Consider the following 16,881-nt stretch of genomic DNA (forward strand, 5'->3'; position numbering starts at 1 on the left):
CTGTTACAGATTCATGTTAAACTTGTACTTTCTCCTTTCTAAAAACAATGTCTAGGTTCAATACTTGTTTTTCTGCAAGGGGGGCTTATAGATGCCTAACATACATGGGGGGGAGTTGAGATAGACTTAACTGATCTATTCATTAGAAACTGGGATACTAGGCAGTCGTAGTGTTTTTTTAATTTTTATTTTTTTATGAGCTCACCAATGATGAAGATGCCGCCCACGTCCAAGCTGCCGTTGCTCTGTGATTGATAGTATCGGATTGTCACGATGTGATACTGAACCAGACTGTTGTTCCCGATGTCGTTATCGATCGCCACTACTCGGATCAGTTCCGAGCCCACTTTGGCATTTGCCGCCACCCCTGAGATAAGAAGGCAACCATAGATGTTATCATGGTTTAATGTAAAAACTCCCCAGCTATTCAGAAACATGCACACTAACAACAAGACAACATGTACTGATGCGTCCAGACCCCCAGTGTAATTCTGTTTTAACTTTTAATACAAAGACATAACACTTCTCGCCTCTGCAGACTGGTTTTCTTCTCTCAGCAGCTCACTGGTTCTAAAAGTTCCTTCACCCGCCACCAGGGGCAGTACTGAGTGTGCTTTCAAAAACTCACCTACCTTTAGGTCCCCCCATGGTAAAAGTCTTCTAGGAAGTCACCAGAATGATTTTAAGCCTGTTTTTAACATGATCTAAGGTTAATGTGACAGCTGGAGGTCCGGTCCCCGTTGGTAAATTCTTAACCATGAAAACGTCCCTGTAATCCCAAACGATCTGGTACCTGCAGTGTACTCCGGCTTAGTGAAGCGTGGTTTCTGGTCGTTGATGTCTTCCAGCTCAATGCGGACCTCCAGCAGGGAGGGGTCACGGGCAGGATCCAGGGCTCGTCGCGATGACCTCAGAGATCTGGGAGGAGTCCAGCTCTTGTTACTGGAGGCTTTGACAATGATGGAGTAGACCGGGGTCTCCTCTCGGTCCAGGTCTTTGAACAGCTTGAGCTCTCCGTCCAGACTGAGGCCGAAGTTTCCATCAGAGTTTCCTCCTGTGGGAAGAGACGATCAATCAGCGATTTATCTTAAGTCATCTAAAGATGGGAAAATTAGAATAACTCAGGCTTTAGTTATCTAAAGACATGATTTAGAGACAAGAAGAGACGATCAATCATCGATTTTTATGGAAATAATTCAGGCTTTAGTCAATTGAGGATAATCTGCTTTAAAGACAAGAAATCATTCAGCCTTTGAACTCTTATGAATGCTGTTAAGAAAAGAAAAGAAAAATCCTTAGGACTCCAATTGTTAAAAGATGAGAAAAGACAGACGGACCCATAAAAACGCCCTCAATTCTCTACAAACTATATTAAAGAACATAATGTGCTCTAACTGTAAAGTTTTCTCCCAGAGGCCAAGGGAAGCTTGACCGTGGATTTCAGAGTGATATAGTCACCTAAATAAACATCTCTTTTAACAGTTAGTGGTGAGTTTCAGTGCTTTTGCAGGTGTCTCTAATAACATTTCTAAATGCAGGTGAAACATTGCCCCTCTACGCATGAGGCCATGAACTACCATGATCTCAGAGGTATTTCTCTGCTTTTTTACATTTCTCTTGTTTTTACTGCTCTTTTTATGTGTGTAATGGAACACCTGAAACTCAAATTTTCTTCAGGATCAATAAAACATCTAATTGAACCTTTGTCTACAGGTGTATCCAGAGTATTGTAAGAAAAATTTTTTTTTTAATGAATTATTTCAAAAAGTGAAACAATCATTCTTTTCTAGCTAGAATTCTAGATGTATCACACAAAAAGTGAATTATTTATATACATATTTTTAATAATATAGTAAAATCCTAATATTTAGATAAAGTGGTGTTTTGATTTTAGTGACCTGTAAGCTGTAATCATCAATAAGAAAACAAAAAAAACCCTTTATAATATTTCACTGTGTCTGATAAATCTAAAAGAAGTGGGAGTTGAACTTTTTTAATGAAATCACAGGAAAAACCTGAACTTTTAAAGATATTTAATGTTTTGAGATACAACTGTAGTTTAGTCAGCCTCTGTCATGCTAGTTGAAGTTGGCATCCCTAGATTTATCTTTGAACATAAATCAAATCTTTAGCTTTAATATCTGCTATAAAGAAAATGAAAACCTCCTTTTTCTGTGTCGGTGAGGTTGAGTTTTACCTGCTATGAAGTAGTAAACAACGGCGTTGGCTCCTTCATCTGCGTCCACCGCTCTAGTCACGTTACCGACCACCGTACCTGCAGGAGAGTGCTCAGGTACGCTCAGCCGCTGGTACGGCAGGCTGCCCCGCTGAGGAGAGAGGAGACGTTAACTATGAACTCTCCTGTTGATAAAATTAACTAAAATCGTGTTAAAGCATCTTCATGCTCACTGGAGGTTTCAGGAAAACTGGCTCGTTATCATCGATGTCCAGCAGCGCCACCTGGAGGGGCTGCGTGGTCTCATACGGCACCGGCTGACCCATATCCCGAGCCACGATGATCAGCTGGTAGCGAGAGAGAGAGACGTTCATACAACCATAATTCCAAAAAAGCTGGGTCACTGTGTAAAATGTAAATAAAAACAGAACAAAAATGTATTTCTCATGATGCCAAAACAGAGTAAAGGAAGATGTTATTTACTTCCACACATCCTGGACTAGTGCTCTGATTTTTATTCAAAGCACACATTCACAACCCACAAGTTGAGAACCACTTTTGTATAGCCGAGCTTCCTTGCTGGTGCTTTGCTTAAAGTGTTGATACGCACTGAAATCTCTGGAGTATAAAACCAGTACTGTTGATAAGAATATTAAAAAGCCCAACTAAAAATACTGAATTATCCCTTTAACAGAAGACTGAATTGAACAGAAGTTAGATTAACAGCTCCTAAACTGTCCTGATTTAATCTCTGCTACATTGACCTTCATTAACCTTCATTAACCTTCTCTATCTTGATCATTTAACCATCTCCCTCCCACAGATCATAAAACAGTGCCATCATCAACTTACGCTGAGCAGCGCCTGTTTCTCTCGGTCCAGCTTCACCGTGGTCGTGATGACTCCAGACACAGCGTGTATGTGGAAGTTCTCCCAGTCTCTGTTCCCTGCTCCAGTCTGCAGGAAGGCGTATCTCACCTCGCCGTTCACGCCCTCATCAGCGTCCGTAGCATAGACCTCGTAGACGGGGAGGTTAGGGGGCTGCTCCTGTGGGGAGGAGGAAGGAGAAAGCCCACTTTAGGAAACTTGAACAGTAAAACCTTCATTTCAGCTGCAGTGGATAGAAATTCTTAGGATGAGCTTGATTTTTTTTGTCTTTTTATATCTTGATATAAGATGTTTATCTGGAGAGAGAATAAGGGAGCAGTAGTTGATGGGACCAACTGTAAAACAATACTCTTCAGCCAAGTTCACATGTAGGCAGGTATTTTTGAAAACAGAGGTTTTGTCATTCCTCCACTTCCAAATGGAATTTTAGGCTGCTGTAAACAGCTTTTTAGTTAAACTCCATCCAGAGTGCTGCCTTTTGGAAACTCTATCAACAACATTAATGTGTGGATGGGAAATCAGGCGAGTTATAAAAAGGAATCAGCATAAAAATGATCGGTATCATTATTAGAACACAGATAAACAAATCTTTCCTTCATGTTAACTGTTCTTTGTTGGAAACTTTGCAAGGTGGGTTGAACTGGATCGGAGCTTCTTGCCAGATTAACCCACCTTACAAAAGTTGTCAACTATTTCCTACTATTGGCAAAAATGGAGGAAAAAGCCCCAAATACCGGTATTTCATCCTTGCTTTTGGAGATGATGTGATCCTTTAAAGATTATGACACATTCCATCCTTGCCTCTGGAAATGATGTCATTCTTTAAAGATTATGAAAGATTCCATCCGTGCCTCTGGGGATGATGTCATCCTTTAAAAATTATGAAACATTCCATCCTTGCCTTTGGAGATGCTGTCATCTATTAAAGTTTATAAAACATTTCATCCTTGCCTTACGAGATGATGTCATCCTTTAAAGATCATGAAACATTTCATCCTTGTCTTTCGAGATGTCATCTATTAAAGTTTATAAAACATTTCATCCTTGCCTTTCGAGATGTCATCCATTAAAGTTTTTACAACATTTTATCCTTGCCTTTCGAGATGATGTCAGCCTTTGAAGATTATGAAACATTCTATCCTTTCTTCTGGAGTTGACGTCATCCTTTAAAGATTATGAAACATTCCATCCTTGCCTCTGGAGATGATGTCATACTTTAAAGATTATGAAACATATCATCCTTGCCTCTAGATCTCATTTCATCCTTTAAAGATTATGACATATTCCATCCTTTCCTCTGGAGATTATGTCATCCTTTAAAGATTATTAATTATTCAATCCTTGCCTCTGGAGATAATGTCATCCTTTAAAGATTATGTAACATTTCATACTTTCCTCTGGAAATGATATCATCCTTTAAAGATTATGAAACATTCCATCCTTTCTTCTGGAGATGATGTCATCCGTTAAAGATTATGAAACATTCCATCCTTGCCTTTAAAGATATCAGAGGTCCCTGATGCTCCATACAACACTCCAAACACCCATGTCAGCAGAATGAATGTTCTCATATCAGGGACATTGCTGGTGACTGAGTGAGCTGATTCACTGTCACAGTAAAGGACGGATGACTGCTAGCATGGTGTGATCTTTACAGCATGTGGAAGAGCATTTTTAAGTTTTCAAGCTTTTTATTGTGAATACAATATGTGTAAACAGGATTCATTTTTCACATAGGAGGAAATACTAAATTCAGGAGGAAATACTCTTTTTAAAAAAAAACACCCACCAACATGTGGACTTGACCCACACCAATTAGACTTTCGAGAGAAAATACAAAACCTGTTTCTTGACTTTTGCGGTTTGTAGGAGAAACCCAGACCCACAGATACCTCTAAGATGTGTATGATGGTCCCGTTGGCTGGTCTGATAAACACAGGTCTGTTGTCATTGACGTCGATGACGGTGATGATGAGGTCTGCAGTGCCCCACAGAGGAGGACGACCCTGATCTGTGGCCACGACGGTCAGATTAAAACGCTCAGACGACTGCAGCAGGCGGCGAGAACGCACCAGACCTGTGTTAGGATCCATGGAGAAGGCATCTGAGGGATGAAGACATGGCAGTTTATTAAGACATGCTTCCCTGGTTTTCTACGGAAGAGGACTAAGACCACTAAAAAAAAAAAAGATTTGAGATCCAATGTTTTTCCAATTCTAAGGAAATAGAATTTCTGCATTCTGAATTCAAGTCTGAATTCTGGGATCAAAGTCAGAATTCTACTAAGTCAGAATTCTTCAAACTAAGTCAGAATTCTTCAAACTAAGTCAGAATTCAAAGTTAGAAGTCAGGATTCTGAAATAAAAGTCAGTATTCTACGATCAAAGTCAGAATTCTGAAATAAATGTCAGAATTCTGACATCAAATTCAGAATTCTGAGAAAGAAGTCAGAATTCTGAGATCAGACGGAATTTTGAGATCAAAGTTGGAATTCTGATATTAAAGTCAGAACTCTGAGATAAAAGTCAGAATTCTGAGATTAAGGTCAGAATTCTAAAATTGAAGTCAGAATTCTGAGATCAAAGTTGGAATTCTGAGATTTAAGTCAGAATTCTGAGATCAATGTAGGAATTCTGAGATTAAAGTCAGGATTCTGAGATCAGACGGAATTTTGAGATCAAAGTCGGAATTCTGAGATGAAAGTCAGAATTCTAAGATCAAAGTCAGAATTCTAAGATTAAAGTCGGAATTCTGAGATCAAAGTTGGAATTCTGAGATTAGAGTCTGAATTCTGAGGTCAAAGTCAGAATTCTATGATCAGTTAGAATTTGACTTTGATCTCAGGATTCTGACAGAATTGGGGGAAAAACCCTTCATCCTCCTCTGTAGTCTCCCTCTTCACTGTAATTTTGCTAAATGTTTTGGTGCTGAGCTCAAGGTGATCAATGTTGGTCTCTTATCAATAATAGAACAGAGAGTACGGTTTAACCTTGCCCGTTTTGGAAGGGGTCTGCAGATAACTTTGGTTATGAATTGGTACTTTATAAATACAGATTTACTCATTATTGATCGTTTCCTACCTGCGTGAGGTCCCAGCATGCTGTAGAGCACGGCTCCGTTTTCTCCCTCGTCCAGGTCAACGGCTCTCACCGTTATCACCGAAGTCCCACTTGGCTCGTTCTCAAACACACTCGTGTTGAAGACTCGCTCGATGAACCGAGGCCGATAGTCGTTGATATCGAGGACCGTGACTAGCACCTGAAGAGCAGTGGGGAGAGTTTCAAACACATGATATTATGGAGTCATTGTTTTAGCCATCTCAGATTCTGATATATTGATTTGGGGTTCAGACTTTTCTGTTAGATTTTTTTTTAAACCAACCCAAAAAATAATGAGTGAATCCGGCATAAATATCTGAATAATTTCTCTACTTTTTAAAGCCAAAATAAAGTCTGTAGGAAGAACTTAGTTGGAGTTTAAGGGCTTTGAAGTGGACTGAGATGTTGTGCTCTTATGTGAAGATCTTTGCATCTCTGCAGCATCTACCTGCACAGAGTTCTCTCGTCTGTTGCTGTAGCTTCCTCCCGGGTTATCTCTGGCTACGGCAGTCAGCGTGTAGTGATCTTTAGTCTCCCGGTCCAGAGGAGAAAGGATGTAGATCTCCCCCTGATGAAGAGGAGGATGAAGAAGGAGCACTGACCATTAGTGGAAGATCTGACTGTTAACATGCAACTTTACCAAGAAGAACTGAAGCTTTAAACTCACAGTTGTCGGCCTGATGCCGAACTTTCCCTCCCCGTCCACCAGACTGTACTCAACCTCAGCAAACAGGCCCGAGTCTGCGTCCATTGCGCTGACCTTGATGATGACGGTGCCCAGGTCCACGTTCTCAAACACCGGCTCCTTAAAATATGAGAAGACTCTTTCATTAAAACTGAGAATAAAAGAGATCTGGACCTGCTTTGTTAATTTCATGGTTATCATCACCATCCCACCCTAGAGATTATTCTAAACCATTATCCGTCATAATCCTAATCATGGTGTTACCTGATAGGACGGCTGCAGGAACACGGGGTTGTTGTCATTCACGTCGACAATCCTCAGGTAGACGGGCAGCTCCGCAATCCTCGGAGGAGTGCCGTGATCCTGAGCTCTGATTGTAAAATTCAGCCACTGAACCTGCTCAAAGTCCACCGTCTGATTGGCTACAATCTTACCTGCACAGGTAGAGTAACATGGACGGAGTCATTCGGGTACTAGAACATTAAATCGGTCTCTGTGAGTCTGGGCTGTGGTTCTGGACTGTGGTGGGTCTCATACCTGTAGAGGGGTCTTCCAGGCGGACGTACCCCCCACGAGGCAGGTGCAGCAGCTGGTAGATCACCTGACCATTGGGACCTTTATCGGGGTCGACGGCGGACACTGACAGCAGCGTGGTGCCCGGCTGGGCTCCTTCTAGAATCTTCTCTGTGAAGTTTGAGACTCCGAAGGGCCGGAACCGAGGAGCATTATCATTCACGTCTAACACGTTGATGGTCAACCGCGCTGTAGGGGGCGGGGCATCAGAGAAACAAAGACAATAAGGATCTTTAAACTCTGAGAGTTATTTTCATATTCCAACCCAAGAGAAAAATACTATGCACTCAGACTTTCTGATATCAGAAGCAAAAAAACCAGAACAAATCAATCCCTTCTTAAAAAAAAAATAATAAAAGCTTCACTGTCAGTCAGCCACCATCAGCAGCCTTAAAAACCCTGGAGTAGGCGTGGCTTTAGCTCATTCAGCGGACACGCCCACACCATCCTAGAGCAGATTCTACTGCCTCATTTTTCATGATTTTGAAGCTTAATTTTATAAACTTAAAGATGTTTTTCATGACTAAAATTTGACCTAGTGGCTTAGAATACAGTGGCCTGCTACCCAACAAACCTAAATTAAAGATTATTTTTATCGCTTGACAGGGACTTTAAGACTAGGTCTAAATTAGCTGTCTAAATTAATTCAGGTTTTAAAGATCTCACCGTTAGGGACACTTCCTGATTTATCGATGACCTCACTGGCGTTGTCATGGACAGACACAATGATCTCAAATGTAGCAACCATCTCTCTGTTTAGTGGGTTGCGTACAAACACGGCACCTAAAAATAAACGGTAACAACAAATGTGGAAATGAATAATAATAAACTAATAAATAGCAGAATAATATGATAATACACGTTCATGCCCAGGTCTCACCGGTGTGCAGGTCGATACCAAATGACTCCTGCAGCCCGTCCACCGGGTTGTTCCCATCATCCTTTGCTTCCACTGAAATGATATAATACTCTAGGCGGGGATGGAGGTCAGGGTCCTCAGCGGTCAGCGTGGCGACAACCACACCAGGCGGCGTCGACTCGTTGACGTTGATCATGGTCACAGGTTCGATGAAACGAGGCCTCGAGTCGTTAACATCGTCCAGGATGACCGTCAGGGTAGCTGTACCTGACATGGGAGGCGTGCCACGGTCTGTTGCCATGACGACCAGGCGGTAGGACCCTCGATCCTCCCTGTCAAGCGTTGTGTTTCCCACCAGGACGGCGCCAGAGAGTGCATCGACCACGAAGCGATCCTGGGCGCCGCTCTCTAGACGATAGGTGAGCCAACCGTTAGAGCCCGAGTCAGCGTCTGTGGCCGACAGCTGAGTGACCACCACACCTGGAGATGGAGGGGGAGGAGTCTGATTTAAGGTGGGGCCTTAATATACAGAAAGACCTCTCTGAATACTTTTATTTGGTAAAAACCACCTTAAAAATGTTCCACACGACCCCTGTTTTTATATGAAAAATACTCAGTGAGTCTAACAGTAGCATTTTAAAGGGGAAGAGTTAAACATATACTGTACAACCCCAATTCCAAAAAAGTTGGGTCGCTGTGTGAAACGTAAATAAAACCAGGAGTTGATGATAGTGAAATCTCAGAAATCCATATTTTTTTTTACAACACAACTTTTTACAGAGCGACCCAACTTTTTCGGAACTTAGGTTGTATACTTAAACATTTTAAAACGGTAGAGATTGGATCAGCCTCCTCAGTTCTGTTTGTTCTGTTTATTTTAAAAACACAAATGTAGCCAGGTCAGACATTTTTTAGACATGGTCAGAAACACACAGAACCATATCAAATAAAAACCAACTCTATCACGGCTCTGAGTTTTATACAGTTCATGTGTGTCATGACATTTATTCAGTCCGTCTCACCTGTTGGGCTGTTCTCAGGTAGGCGGACACTGAAACTTGAAGGGTTGAACACAGGCGGGTTGTCGTTCTGGTCCAGGATGGTGATGGTGAGCGGGACGCTGCTGTTTAACCCGCCCACATCCACCCCGACCACAAAGAGCTCAACCCGGGGCTCCACAAAGGCTTCTCGGTCTAATCTGGCCCCCTGACGGACTCTGATCACACCTGGGGGACAGACACAAGTGTTCAATGTGACAGCTGGAGTTATCAGTGTTTACCTGTCTACAGGTGAGACAGTACCTGTGTCAGAGTCCACCATGAACAGGTCCACCCTGGATCCCAGCAGGTGGTACTTTACCATGGCGTTGGCTCCAATGTCTCTGTCCTCAGCCAGGATTGGACCGTTTAACACTGAAACAGTGCTGCCTGAGGAGATAAGGAGGGAAGGAGGGATGGAGACAAGGGGGCAAAGAGGGTAGGAGACAAAGGGTCCAAGAAGGGTAGGAGACAAGGGGGAAAGGAGGGTAGAAGAAAAGTGGGCAAAGAGGGTAGGAGACAAAGGGTCCAGAAGGGTAGGAGACAAGGGGGAAAGGAGGGATGGAGACAAGAGGGGAAGGAGGGTAGAAGACAAGTGGGCAAAGAGGGATGGAGACAAGGAGGGTAGGAGACAAGGGGGAAAGGAAGGTAGAAGACAAGTGGGCAAAGAGGGATGGAGACAAGGGGGCAAGGAGGGATGGAGACAAGGGGTCCAGAAGGGTAGGCGACCAGGAGGAAAGGAGGGTAGAATACAAGGGGGCAAGGAGGGATGGAGACAAGGGGGCAAGGAGGGTAGGAGACAAGGAGGCAAGAAGGGATGGAGACAAGGGGTCCAGAAGGGTAGGGGACAAGGAGGCAAAAAGGGATGGAGACCAGGAGGGTAGGAAACAAGGGGGCAATGAGGAAAGGAGACCAGGAGGGAAGGAGACAACAAAGGAATGAAACAAGGGGCAATGAAGAAAAAAGACCAGGTGGCAAGGAAACAAGGGAGCATGCGAGAAGGGGACCCATAGGGAAGGACACAAGGGGGAAGGAGAGATGGAGACAAGGAGCGAAGGAAACAAAGGGGTAAGGATGAAAGGAGACAAGGAGGGAAGGAGAGTAGAAGACAAGAAGGAAAGAAGACTCAGAGGGAAGGAACCGGGGTCAAGGATGAAAGGAGACCAGGAGGGAAGGAACAAGGGGTCGAGGAGGGAAGGCAAAAAAAGGGCAAGAAGGAAAGGAGACCAGCAGGAAAGGAAACAATGGGGTAAGGAGGGAAAGACAGAAGGGGACAAGGAGGGTAAGAGACAAGGGGGGAAAGCAGACTCAGAGGGAAGGAGACAAGGGGGTGAGGAGACACAGTAGTGAGTGAGTGATGGAGAAATCTAGATGAGCATTTTTAACCTGTAAGTCTGAAGCAGACAGGTCTGGGTCTAATAGACAAACATGAAATTATATTCTGCTGTTCTAAGAGGACTTGTAGGTCTAAGTCTGTCAGGAATGAATGAACACTGAGCACAGCATGACTCCCTCTGATGGTCTGATATTACCTAAATAATCTACAGACAAAGGTGTGTTCTACCTGCTGCAGAGTTCTCGGTGATCTCTGCTCTGTAGCTGCTCCGTGAGAACACCGGACGGTTATCGTTCTCGTCCAGAATGGAGATCAACAACAAGTCCGAGTCCTGATCAGAGAGAGGTAGACATGGACCGCTTTATGAGCCGAAGAGATCTAGAGTTTTAACTCGATCAGTCTAAGTGAATCTGAGTGATCTCTGCAGGAACATCAGAGAAAACCTCAACATGAAGTCTTAAACCAATCCCAGTTCAACTCTCAGCAGCTCCTGGCCAGGCCGTCAGTGAACTCTGAGTTTACAATATTTTATTTGAGCTTTTTTTCTAAATCTTCAGTGAATAAAACATGGTGCTGATGTGGGGTGTTGGTGTTACCCGTCTGGCAGTGCGTGGGTTCTCGGGGTTATCTTTGACGGTGATGGTCAGTCTGTACTCGGACACTCTCTCTCTGTCCAGAGGTCTGTTCACCTGCACCACACCTGTCTGACAGACCAGAGAGACAACACAGGTGAGTTATTACCTAGCACTGATTTCATCACTCCAAATACACCACAGTGTTTTAGGACCAGCCTCAGTCTACCACTGACTATCACTCACTACAGTGGCCGGTGGTCAGAAATGACATTAGGCTACAGTACATCTTAGTAGGTAATAACTAAACTGGCTTCAGCTGTTACAGAAGCCCATCTGACCGTGTCGTTGATGTAGAACGCTCCGTCCAGGTTCCCTGCCGTGATGTTGTACGTCAGCAGAGCGTTTCGTCCGCTGTCGGTGTCTCTCGCTCGGACTCGAGCCACTGAGGTGTGGATGGACGCTCCCTCGCTGACACTGGTGTTGTGAGGGAGGTTCAGCAGGACGGGGTCATTATCGTTGATGTCTCTGACACGGACACCAACCACCACCTTAAAGAGGAACAACGCCATCAGGGGCTTTCATAATAACAGAGACACCTCAGAGGTTATTTATCCATCAGGACATCAAAGAATCCTGTGATTGAGTTTTTTAAACCAGCATAGTGATAAAACTTGAAAACAGCACTCCTAACGTTAATGAGACAGCTTTATCTGCAGCTGCTCTTTCAATTTAAATTTCTCTGTTCGGAATATTTATAATGACTGCCCTCTACTGGTTGAAATCAGCAAATCCATTGAAAATCTATTGGCTGATCTGGGGGCAGTCGGTTTACCAGGTGGTACTGGTTCTCAACAATACAACCCACATTTTCCACCACCTCTAACTTCAGAAGTAACAGTTGATACCGGAAGTTTGTTGGTAAAAGCGGTCTCAGCCAATCAGAGATGCTGCTTTGAAACCCTAGGATTGTGGGTAGTGTAGTTCTTTCCCCTAAGATCCTGTCTAAACTATGTTTTTCTCCAGATAAAGCTGATATTGTAGGGACTTGTGCTGTCTATAATAGCAGACACCATCCCTTCATGCATGTCTAAGAACCCCTCTGTTTCACCCCTGCTCAGAACAAGCTGTTTCTGTGTCTTTAAATCTTACTGAGATGTTTGACTCCGCCCATGACTCCACCCCTCTCAGGAAATGGAAGTGGCTTAACCCTTAAGGGACGCCAATGTCGTATACGACATTAAAGTGCACGATTTATAAAAATATTAATAACTTTTAAGTGATAGATGCTTACGTTTTTTTTCCTGTGAGAGCTGACGGTTTCGCCGTTCATTTGCTATTTTGGACGTCCTTGTAGCCTTAAAGGACGCCGTTCTAAAGAGCCTGGAACTTTGGTGACTTTTCAGGGTCTTTAAACATTAAATCCACCGTGCTGGAGCTGATTAGAAATGCCATTTCATCAATTTTTAATCCATTTTTGATCGTGTTTTGATTATCTTCCGCGGGTGCCGCCATCTTTGTTTTGGGCAGTGAGGTCAATTCGTCATGCAATGCATCTTGGGAGGATTTTCAACCAATCAGAAGGTGGTGCTTCTCTCACGTCATGTTGTCTGTAACCGCGCCTGCCCAGACACTTCCCTTATGTTTGGAGAGGGACTACAGGGCAGATAGAACGTTACAGAGAAAGAAAAAGGCATTCAATGATGGCAAACCGAAAAATATGAACAGGGAGCAAGCCCTGGAGTATCTGTCACTGCCAGAAAACACATGGACATTTTTGTATGTATGCAGATGTTTTAAAAACCTTTGGTCACAGGATGATATTTTTTCCATTTTTTTGTCCCCAAAACATGGGAGAATGAGTATATGTAAAGAAAAGGCTTAGTCACTAATGTTCACTATGTGTTTTCAATAAAAATCCTTGAGTTTCAAATTCCGGAGGATCAGGAGAGGAGGGCGTAACCTTCTCCCAAACAGGGAGGGCCAACCGAACCTGGGGGCGGGGCTATCTCCCCACATGGCATCATGAGGGGAAAATCTGAGAACAGCTAGTTTTGGTACACATTTTCTGAAAGGTGGAGAAAGAGAAGGCAGGAGGTAATGGATTTTTCTGGGGATTGTGGACAGACCAGGGGCACATATTTGGAACGGTGATTTTTCCATATTATGTCCCCTTTAAATAATCCAGGGCCTAGTTTCCAACCCGAAAATCCCCTGGGGCCCATCAAAACCCTGGTACAACCAACACCTGAGACTTAATGTATTGACTTCCCTTTTTTTTACATTAAAAGACAATTTCTCTTTTGTAAGAGACTTACCGTTACTAGGAAAGCATTAGTAGAAAGTACGGATGGTTATGATATGATATCTCCATGATATGACGTTGTGAAGGTATGAAGAAGTGGGTAGACTGTCTTATCCCTCCCCTCTCCCATGATGCTCTAGAGGCCTTTTTAATAATTCTGTGGTGGATGAACCTCAGCCTTAACCCTAATTTAATGATGAATAAATTATAGAGTCATTATTGTTGTTAAACTCAAGAGCACATTTTAAAGATCTGAGATCAAGACCTGTTGATTCTGGGCTCAGATTTTTCTTCAGTCTCTCCTGCAGTTGTGCTCCAAAATCCTCCTTGTGTTCAGATTTTCTCTGTTTGTGCTCCAAATGTTTGCTTGAGCTCAAATCTTTAGTTCAAACTTCCTGTGCTCTAATCAATCCATTCTCCTTTAAGTCAGGTTGATATTGATTGTTTGTCAAACTGACTCTCTCTGGTTTTCCTCTGTGGCGTACGAAACTTTTTTGAGCCCTAAATGTAAATCCTGCTCTTGGATTTTTTTGACGAACCAACCAATAGGAAACAGGTAGAGGATGGACCAATCAGGTTAGCTCTGCCTGTTGTTGCTATGCTGTTCTCCAGGAGATATTTGCTTTGATCTCACTTAGAGAGTCCTAACATTCAATCACATACACACACGGTAGAAGTCTGAGACCCCAAAATAAAAAAGACTTTAACCGTAAATTAAAAATCTGACAAAGACAGAAATAAAGTCGGGCGCGCAGACGGCCAAGTGGTCTTAGGCGCGGCCCAGGTTCGAATCCGGCCTGTGGCCCTTTACTGCATGTCTCTCCCTACTCTCTCTCCCGTTTCCGTCTCTATCTCCTGTTCTCCTTTATCGAATAAAAGCAAAAAAGGAGGGCTTTGAAGTGGAGAACAGCATAGCAACAGGCGGAGCTAACCTGATTGGTCCATCCTCCACCTGTTTCCTATTGGTTGGTTCATCAAAAAAGAGAAAGTTTCGTACGCCACGAAGAAAAATCAGAGCATGTCAGTTTGACAAATAGTAGAATCAACCTAGATGAGAGGAGAATGGATCGATTATAGCACAGGAAATTTCAACTAAAGATTTGAGCTCAAGCAGACATTTAGAACACAGAAAATCTAAGAACAAGGAGAAGTTTAGAGCACAATGAATGGAAAGACTGAAGTTAAATCTGAGCCCTAAATCGATGAGTCATGATCTCAGAACGTTGACTTTTGTAACAATAATGACTCCATAAATAATCAAGCTAATAAATAAATCTGCTCTTCAGCTGATCATTCAGTGACTCCACATGAGTCTGAATCTTACAGAGCTGTTGCGTGGCGGTGTCCCCAGGTCTCTGGCGGTCACTGTGATGTTGTAGAACGCCGTCGTCTCTCGGTCCAGCTCCACATCCTTCCTCACGCGTAGCTCGCCCTCTACTGGAGACACCATGAACTCATCTGAAGGACACAGAGAGAGGGTGGGGTTTAATACCTGCTGTTACCTGAGTCATCATAGCGTTAAGGAGAAACGGCGTGCCACACTGACTCTGATGGTCCCCCGCTGTGATGCTGTACTCCACTTTGCCATTCAGACCAGAGTCTTCATCGCTTGCTCTCAGCGTCCACACCCGGGGCCCCGGCTGGCCCTCTGTTACCTCAAAGGGCCCCTCATAGGCACGGGGGAAGGTGGGGGTCACATCGTTCACATCCAGGACGTTGACCAACACCTAAGAGGGGTTTGGGGGGTAACACAGGATAAAGCCATTTAATGTGAGACTGCCCAGTCTTCTGTCAAACTACAGCTAATTCTTAACATATTATTACCATCATTACTGGTGTTAAAGCCTTATCCTAAAAAACAAGTTTAAGATGGTAAAACTGTGGGAGTTTCACCCACTTTTCCAATAGTTGGTCTCCTTTTTAGATGAACAGAAGGGAAAAAAAACCCACATCCCGAGCTTCACCGACATTACGTCCTCTGCCTTTGAAGATAATGTCATCAAGGTTTATAAAACATTCCATCCTTAACTTTTGCATACAGTCTAGGTTGCCAACTGTCATTCCAGTCTAAGCAGTACCCCACAATTGTCTAAATAGTATATCAGTGTGCCCTTTAAAACATCTTTATGACAACATAAGGGGGAAAAGCGGTTAAAGAGGCACTGCTAGCCCCTTAGCTGGTGGCTAATGTGTTATAAAATAATCAAACAGACTTCATCTCTTTATTTTTATTGCAATAAAGATAAACTAACAATCTTTTCCTTGTGCTGACTGTTTTTGGTTGGCAGCTTTTCTAAGAGTTGCCAACTATGGTCTACTATTTGACAAAAATGGAGGGGAAAAGGCCCAACATCCCCAGCTTCACCATCATTTCACCTGTACCTTGAAGATGATGCCATCCTTTAAAGTTTATAAAACATTCTATTCTTCCCTTTGATGATGTCATCCTTTAAAGTTTATAAAACATTCTATTCTTCCCGTTGATGATGTCATCCTTGAAAGTTTATGAAACATTACATTCTTCCCTTTGATGATGTCATCCTTTAAAGGCTGTAGAAAGATGATGTCATCAAAGCTTATAAAACATTCCATCCTTGTCTTTTGTATGCAGGCCAGTCCAGGCCCCCAGTGTTCATTCCTGTCTAACCAGGATTAGTATATCAGTGTGTCCTTTAAAAGCATGGAGAAAAGCTGTTAAAGAATCACTGCTAGCCTCTTAGCTGGTGGATATTTGGCCTCCATTTACTCTTATCAGCATGTAGGGATATTATACCACAGTCAGAGATCCACAGAAATGATGGGCTGTTGTTAGAATCAGAGGAGGGACAGAGCGTTCTGATATCAGGTCATCACTGATTGTTAATGCAGAGTATGAAAGTGATTAAAAAGTACTACAACATTAAAAGTATATCAGTGTCAGAAGAATAACACTGCCATTTTAAAGTATGAAATTTAAAAAGCATGCTGCTGATGCTCACCGTAGTGCTGGACGTCAGACGCAGAGATGGAAGTGGACACTGATCCGTCGCCGTGACAACCAGAGAGTAATGACCTCCGCTGACCTCATAGTCCAGATCCTTCACAGCCGTGATCCTCCCCTACACCAACACACACGAACACAAAAACACACAAAGAAACGCACACATATAAGATTTAAGTCCATTCAGAGGTGGGCTTGCTGGTGTGTTTGGGATCATCGTCCTGCTCCATAACCCAAGTGTGCTTGAGCTTGAGGTCGTGAACTGATGGCCGGACATTCTCCTTCAGGATTTTCTCATAGAGAGCAGAATTCATGTTTCTATCAATAACAGCAAGTGGTCCAGGTACTGGTCCAGACCATCACACTACCACC

General features: G+C 43.2%; 1 protein-coding gene across 1 annotated transcript in view; it reads right to left on the reverse strand.

The window, feature by feature from the left end:
* The window catches only part of cdh23 (cadherin-related 23), a 311,828-nt gene that overhangs the window by 7,873 nt on the left and 287,074 nt on the right, over positions 1-16,881 (reverse strand). The window contains exons 38-58 of the mRNA XM_041789179.1: positions 16,508-16,627; positions 15,076-15,256; positions 14,854-14,987; positions 11,566-11,775; positions 11,249-11,356; positions 10,866-10,983; positions 9,581-9,706; positions 9,302-9,505; positions 8,301-8,759; positions 8,087-8,203; positions 7,385-7,609; positions 7,112-7,281; positions 6,830-6,967; positions 6,611-6,730; positions 6,145-6,322; positions 4,957-5,168; positions 3,029-3,223; positions 2,410-2,523; positions 2,198-2,327; positions 794-1,054; positions 206-367 (exon numbers count right to left, since the gene is read on the reverse strand). Coding sequence (XP_041645113.1) covers positions 206-367; positions 794-1,054; positions 2,198-2,327; positions 2,410-2,523; positions 3,029-3,223; positions 4,957-5,168; positions 6,145-6,322; positions 6,611-6,730; positions 6,830-6,967; positions 7,112-7,281; positions 7,385-7,609; positions 8,087-8,203; positions 8,301-8,759; positions 9,302-9,505; positions 9,581-9,706; positions 10,866-10,983; positions 11,249-11,356; positions 11,566-11,775; positions 14,854-14,987; positions 15,076-15,256; positions 16,508-16,627 — 3,682 coding nt within the window. The remainder of the gene's footprint in view (positions 1-205; positions 368-793; positions 1,055-2,197; positions 2,328-2,409; positions 2,524-3,028; positions 3,224-4,956; positions 5,169-6,144; positions 6,323-6,610; positions 6,731-6,829; positions 6,968-7,111; positions 7,282-7,384; positions 7,610-8,086; positions 8,204-8,300; positions 8,760-9,301; positions 9,506-9,580; positions 9,707-10,865; positions 10,984-11,248; positions 11,357-11,565; positions 11,776-14,853; positions 14,988-15,075; positions 15,257-16,507; positions 16,628-16,881) is intronic.

This window comes from Cheilinus undulatus, linkage group 6 (genome assembly GCF_018320785.1).
Source record: "Cheilinus undulatus linkage group 6, ASM1832078v1, whole genome shotgun sequence".
In the NCBI taxonomy this organism is placed as follows: Eukaryota; Metazoa; Chordata; class Actinopteri; order Labriformes; family Labridae; genus Cheilinus; species Cheilinus undulatus.